Below are 6713 nucleotides of genomic sequence, written 5' to 3'. Positions count from 1 at the left end.
TCCCTGGTCTGACCCAGCAGGGCTCTTCTGATGTTCTTCTCAGGGGAAGGCCTCGGCCTCTCTGCCCTGTTGTTGGCCCTCCAGAGGAACTGGTTGGCCCCTGTGTGAGACAGGAGGCTAGACTGGATGGACCCTCCCTGGTCTGACCCAGCAGGGCTCTTCTGATGTTCTTCTCAGGGGAAGGCCTCGGCCTCTCTGCCCTGTTGTGGGCCCTCCAGAGGAACCGGCTGGCCCCTGTGTGAGACAGGAGGCTAGACTAGATGGACCCTCCCTGGTCTGACCCAGCAGGGCTCTTCTGGTGTTCTTCTCAGGCGAAGGCCTTGGCCTCTCTGCCCTGTTGTTGGCCCTCCAGAGGAACCAGTTGGCCACTATGAGACAGGATGCTGGACTGGATGGACATTCCACTATCAAGCAGGGTATGAAGCAGGGTAGGATGCGTGGATAGCTGAAGACACAGGTGAAGTATACCAGCTACCTGATGGATGACAATTATCCAAAAGCCACCAGAAAACGAGGCACTTTGAATTCCCTGCGGGAACCTAGGGAGGTCCCACAAGGCATGCACCTCTTCAGTTTGGTGTAGTTGTTAAGTGTGCGGACTCTAATCAGGGAGGACTGGGTTTGATTCCCCACTCCTCCACTTGCTCCTGCTGATGTGACCTTGGGTCAGTCACAAGCTCTGGCACAGCTGTCCTTGAAAAAGAGCAGTTTGTGTCAGAGTTCTCTCAGCCCCACCCACCTCACAGGGTGTCTGTTGTGGGGAGGGAAAGGGAAAGGAGTTTGTAAGCCACTCTGAGACACCTTTGGGTAGTGAAGGGCGGGGTATAAATCCAATCTCTTCTTCTTCTTCAGGCAGCTGGTTCCACAGGATGGGGGCCACTACTGAGAAGGCCCTTGCCCTTGTAGATACAAGGCGAACAGTTCGTGGACCAGAGACCTTCAGTAAATGCCTCTCAGGGGAACGGCTCGGCCTGTATGCCCTGTTGTTGGCCATCCAGAAGAACTGGTTGGCCCATATGAGGCAGAATGCTGGACTAGAGGGACCGTTGGCCTGATCCAGCAGGGGTCTTCTGATGTTCTTCTCAGCGGCCTCAGCCTCTAAGCCTTGTTGCTAGGTCTCCAGAAGAACTGGTTGGCCACTGTGTGAGACAGGAGGCTGGACTACATGGACCCTCACTGGTCTGACCCAGCAGGGCTCGTCTGATCTTCTTCTCAGGGGAAAGCCTCGGTTTCTCTGCCCTGTTGTCGGCCCTCCAGAGGAACTGGCTGGCCCCTGTGTGAGACAGGATGCTGGACTAGATGGACCCTCACTGGTCGGATCCAGCAGGGCTCTTCTGAGGTTCTTCTCAGGGGACTAGGTGGGCCACTGGTCTGATCCAGCAGGGCTTGTCTTGTTCTTCTCAGGGAAAAGCCTCAGCCTCTGTGCCATGTTGTTGGCCCTTTCAAGAGAACTGGTTGACCACTGTGTGAGATGGGATATTGGACTAAATGGACCACTGGTCTGATCCAGGAAGGCTCTTCTGATGTTCTTATGAAGGCCTTGGCCTCTATGCCCTGTTGTTGGCCCTCCAGGGGAACTGGTTGGCCACTGTGTGAGACAGGATGCTGGACTAGATGGACCCTTAATGGTCTGATCTAGCAGGGTTCTTCTGAGCTTCTTCTCAGGGGAGGGCCTGGTCTCTCTGCCCTGTTGTTGGCCATCCAGGGGAACTGGTTGGCCACTGTATGAGACAGGACACTGGACTAGACGGACCCTTACTGGTCTGATGCAGCAGGGCTCTTCTGAGGTCCTTATCCTACAGATCTGTTTTGCTTATGTCTTGTATAGCCTGCGTGACTCCATCTTTGTTACATGCCTTTATTTATTTATACATTCAACTTGATATCCCGCTCGAACCCCTTATCTAGGGGTCTCTGAGCGGCTTACAGATTTTTTGGTGCTAATCACCATTTTTCCCTAACTAGGGCCACAGTATATATACGGGGATGGGACACCCTACCTTTGATTCCCAGTGCCAGGAGACAACAGGAGGAGAAGGCCTCGGCCTCTCTGCCCTGTTGTTGGTCCTCTAGAGGAACCGGTTAGCCACTGTGTGAGACAGGAGGCTGGACTGGATGGACCCTCGTTGGTCTGACCCAGCAGGGCTCTTCTGATGCTCTTCTCAGAGGAAGGCCTCGGCCTCTCTACCCTGTTGTTGGTCCTCTAGAGGAACTGGTTGGCCACTATGTGAGACAGGAGGCTGGACTGGATGGATCCTCACTGGTCTGATCCAGCAGGACTCTTCTTGTGTTTTTCTCAGGGGAAGGCCTCTGCCCCTCTGCCCTGTTGTTTGCCCTCCAGAGGAACTGGTTGGCCCCTGTGTGAGATGGGATGCTGGACTAGATGGACTATTGTTCTGATCCAGCAGGGCTCTTCTTATGTTCTGTTCTGCATTCTGTTTCTGTCAACATGATTATGCTTGAGAGAACCTAAAGGAGCGGAATGTGCAGCGACAGCTGACAATGCTAATGTCCAGCAGGATACAAGTGAGATGCAGGGAAGCTTTCCCATGGCCAGCTGCCCAGGCAGGGGGCAAAGGTCAACTAGCAGACTACACATGCTTTCCCCGTTTGCCACCTTTGGGCCCTGCAGCCAATGTGGAAGTCATCAAGGAGCTCCGACCCCCCCCCCCCCATCCATGTCATACCATTTATTAGGCCTAGCTACAAGGACTCAAAGCAGTGCACAGGCTTTTGATTTTTCTACCAGTGTTCCCTCTAAACTGAGTTAGTTTGAGCTTGTTGTTGTTCAGTCGCACAGTCGAGTCCGACTCTTCGCGACCCCACGGACCAGATCACGCCAGGCCTTCCGGTCTTCCGCCATCCTCTGAAGTTTGCTCAGCTTCATGTTCGTTGCATCTATGACACTGTCTAACCATCTCATCCTTTGCCGTCCCAGTCTTCTTTGACCTTCAATCTTTCCCAGCATCAGGGTCTTCTCCAGGGAGTACTCCCTTCTCATTGGGTGGCCAAAGTATTTGAGCTTCAGCTTCAGCCTCTGGCCTTCCAGGGAACAGTCGGGGTTGATTTCTTTTAGGATTGACTGATTTGATCTTCTAGCAGTCCAAGGGACTCTCAAGAGTCTTCTCCAGCACCATAGTTCAAAAGAATCTATTCTTCGGCGCTCGGCCTTCCTATAGTCCAACTCTCGCAGCCATACATGACTACTGGGAATACCATTGCTTGGACCATGCGTATTTTTGTTGGCAGTTTAGCCTCCAGCTCACACGTTTTTGTCTGAGCTCAGGAAGGAGGGCTCCAGAGCAAACTCATTTATGCAGCAGCTAAATCGCTCGCTCACAACTTTAATGCCAGCAGCTCACAAAGGAGAATTTTTGCTCACAAGACTCCACCGCTTAGAGGCAGCATTGTTCCTCAGGCTGGATGTGTTTGTGTATTTATATGCTTTTATTGAATCGTTTACATATATTAAATGTCCCTTTAATTTAATTAATTGCTGCTACCAATTTTATTGTATTTTTTTAATGAATTTAATGTGATTTTATTGTAATGAGTCTTTGACTTGATTCGTTGCGATCCGCCCTGAGCCCATTTGGGGAGGGCGGAATAAAAATCCCAAAATAAATAAAAATAAATAAATTAAATGCTTCAATGCTCTGATGTTTGCTGTTGGTGTTTGGATGGAAAGGCAGCATGGAAATGCGTTAAATAAATAGTAAAACAGATAAATTTTTTAAAAGGAGATTGGGAGATAAAAAGATATTCCAGGACATTGTTTTAAAGGCGTTCTGTAACGATTCCTTGTTTATGGATGTGTGTCTTTTTAAAAGTTTGGTTGCATGTGATAGTCTACAGTGCTTGAAGAGGCAAGTGTGGTGTGATTGGTGAGTGACAGAGAGGGGGAGGGGTTTTGGAAGTGATGCTGTGTGGATGAATATGTATGTCTATCAGGAGTGACAGTTTGAGGTTTTGACAGCTGAAGGGTGACAGTTGATGAGGACAGTTAAACAGTCAGTTAGTTAGTTCTGAAGTTGGAGAGAGAAGCAGTTTGTGTGTGTACAGTTAAGAACAGCTGAGGTTGTTCTGAGAGAATAGTAAAATGTAAATGAAAGTAATTGAAGACAAAGTTTAGGAAAGGCTGTATGTCCTGGAGAGAAACAGTGAACTTACATGACCTTGAGTTAAAGTTACAAAGTTACATGCCAAGATCCCTGACAGTGAAGAGAAAAGTGTGTGAAATACCAAAGCAATTGTTTAGTATTTACCCATTCCTAGTTACAGTGTTCTACCATATTATTTATGAATTATATCAATAAATCTACTTTAAGAGACCAGTTCTGAAAGAAATACTTCCCAGGAAACACATAGACCCTCATGAAAGCCTAAAAAACGACCTACCTACCCAGTGATAGAAATATTATAGTATAAAGGTTTGGAAAGCCTTAAATTTCCTGGTGGCAGCCGGATATACCCAGTTGAACAAAATAAAAAGAACACTTTTAAAGTGAAACCAGGCCTCCCCAGTAAAGTGGTCGTCACACCTTCTATCACTGATATCTCTGAATATGAGAGGGAAAAGCATAACGAGAAGAGATCCAGCGTGGTGTAGTAGTTAGGGTTTTGGACTAGGAGCTGGGTCCCAGGTTCGAATCCCCACACTGCCATAGTAGCTTGATGGGCGACCTCCGGCCAGTGACATACTTGCAGCCTGACCTACCTCATAGCGTTGTTATGAGGATTCTCATGAAGCAGAGAACGTCAGCCTCTTTGTGTCCCTCTTGGGGAGAAAGGCAGGGTGTACATGAAATAACTAACTAAAAAAATTCCACTGGAATTACAAAGGCTACCAGATGTCCTTTGATCTGTCTGAAATTGCACCAGCCCTGCTTGATTAGCTGCAAATGAGCTAATAGCATAATTAAAAAGTACAGAATTGCAGCTTATGCACCCCAGTTCTCTGACCCCCGAAGGCAGACCCTCTATCTGTGAGCACTACACACAGCATCCTTAACTCTTCAAACCTCAAAGAGTGAGAGACAGGCCGCTTGTTAAGGAGGCAAGGGCTACAATTAGTTTTTGAAGCCCAAGACAGTATACGTGCTACAATGAAACCCAAGCCTTGTGATTTTTAAAAAAATCAGATGACTCATTTATTTATTTATAATTTTTATTTTTATTAACTTTACAAAATTAAAAGATTATACAACTGTAAATAACAAAGTTACAATGACAGGGCTATTTTTGGGCAGGAACGCACAGGAACGGAGTTCCGGCTGGCTCCCAAGTTGGCCACGCCCAGCAGGAACTCATTAGCATAATAGGCCACACCCAACAGCAGAAACTCATTGGGATTGGCTACATTAGGGGTGTGTGGCCTAACATGCAAAGGAGTTCCTGCTACAAAAGAAGGCCCTGGGTTTTGACAACAAACAAGGTAAACAGAATAACAAGCAAAAGGTGGGTGTGGCTGGATGACCACACTTCTGGTAACATGGGGGTGCGGCCTAATGTGCTAATGAGCTGTGCTGTCAGGGGTGAGGCCCAATATGCTAATGAGTTCCTGCTGTTGGGTGTGGCTTATTATGCTAATGAGTTCCTGCTGGGCTTTTTCTACAAAAAGAGCCCTGTAATGATATCACACACCAGTTGCTATATACTGTGAATCAACATTGATAGATTATTAAATCTATTCCAGCACTTTACATACAGAATTCCTTGTAACATCCCTAACTTTTTAGTATTAATTTAGTACTGTACTTTTGAAAGTCCCACAGGATTCTTGTTCTTAAAAGTGGGTCATACCTTAAGGGACGCACCCCTAGGAACATGACCATGAAAGGCAGAACATTGTCTCCTGTATTTGTTTCTCCCATGAACCTAGAGGAAGGACAGCCAGAGTTTAGCTGGAGCGTTCAAATGTTGCTGCCTAGGTTTTCCGCAGATCCCAGCCTCTCTCCTCTTTTTTTTTTGTGTGTGAGTCAATATTGATATATTATTAAATCTATTCCAGCACTTTACATACAGAATTCCTTGTAACATCCCTAACTTTTTAAAGTATTAATTTAGTACTGTACGTTTAGAACCCAACATTCCCTAGTTTCAAGAAGACATAAAGACAAAATAAAGAACCAAATAATATGATTAACTTAAACGAAAAGTTAACAAAATTTCATATCCATTTATGCAAGTGAGCCAGGCCACAACGTGCGGGGAATCGTGCAACTCCGCCGGGCCCAACAGCTACTGACTTGCAGATGTTGGTGTGTTTGCCTTGCTGATCTAGGTGGGCTTTCCCCATTGGGTTTCGTTCCAGCAAATCGCAAGCGACCGCCCTATCGACCTCCACTGCATTCGATTTCCTCCCCTGCTGTTCGACGGCCACTCCATCGATCGACGCTCGACCGCTGACGCCTGACATTTCTCCTCCTCAACGGCTCGGTGCTCGATCGCTTCGCCGTTCCTCGCGCGCCCGCCAGCCTTGACCGCTCGGGCCTGCGAAACCCAGGCTGTGCAGTCGAGAGCCGACAGGCTCGATCGGCCTCTTCATCGGAGGGAGGGAAAAGACCAAGATGGCGTCGGCGGCGTCCGTCTCGACGGGCCTGGCGGGGGGCAGAGCTCCGCGGCGCACGGCAGGGAACCGGCTCTCGGGGCTGCTGGAGGCGGAGGAGGAAGACGAGTTCTACCAGACGACCTACGGAGGATTCACGGAGGTG

At 48.2% G+C, this 6713-nt stretch overlaps 1 protein-coding gene across 1 annotated transcript in view; it reads left to right on the top strand.

The window, feature by feature from the left end:
* Positions 1–6547: 6547 nt before the first annotated feature.
* VPS72 (vacuolar protein sorting 72 homolog (S. cerevisiae)) overlaps positions 6548–6713 on the top strand; it is a 12103-nt gene continuing 11937 nt past the window's right edge. Inside the window, exon 1 of the mRNA XM_015424505.1 lies at positions 6548–6710. Coding sequence (XP_015279991.1) covers positions 6570–6710 — 141 coding nt within the window. The 5' untranslated portion in view covers positions 6548–6569. The remainder of the gene's footprint in view (positions 6711–6713) is intronic.

This window comes from Gekko japonicus, unplaced genomic scaffold, assembly GCF_001447785.1.
Source record: "Gekko japonicus isolate JY-2015 unplaced genomic scaffold, Gekko_japonicus_V1.1 scaffold142, whole genome shotgun sequence".
Lineage (NCBI taxonomy): Eukaryota > Metazoa > Chordata > Lepidosauria > Squamata > Gekkonidae > Gekko > Gekko japonicus.
The sequence above is the reverse complement of the archived record's forward strand: the minus strand, read 5'-3'. Positions and strand labels throughout refer to the sequence as shown.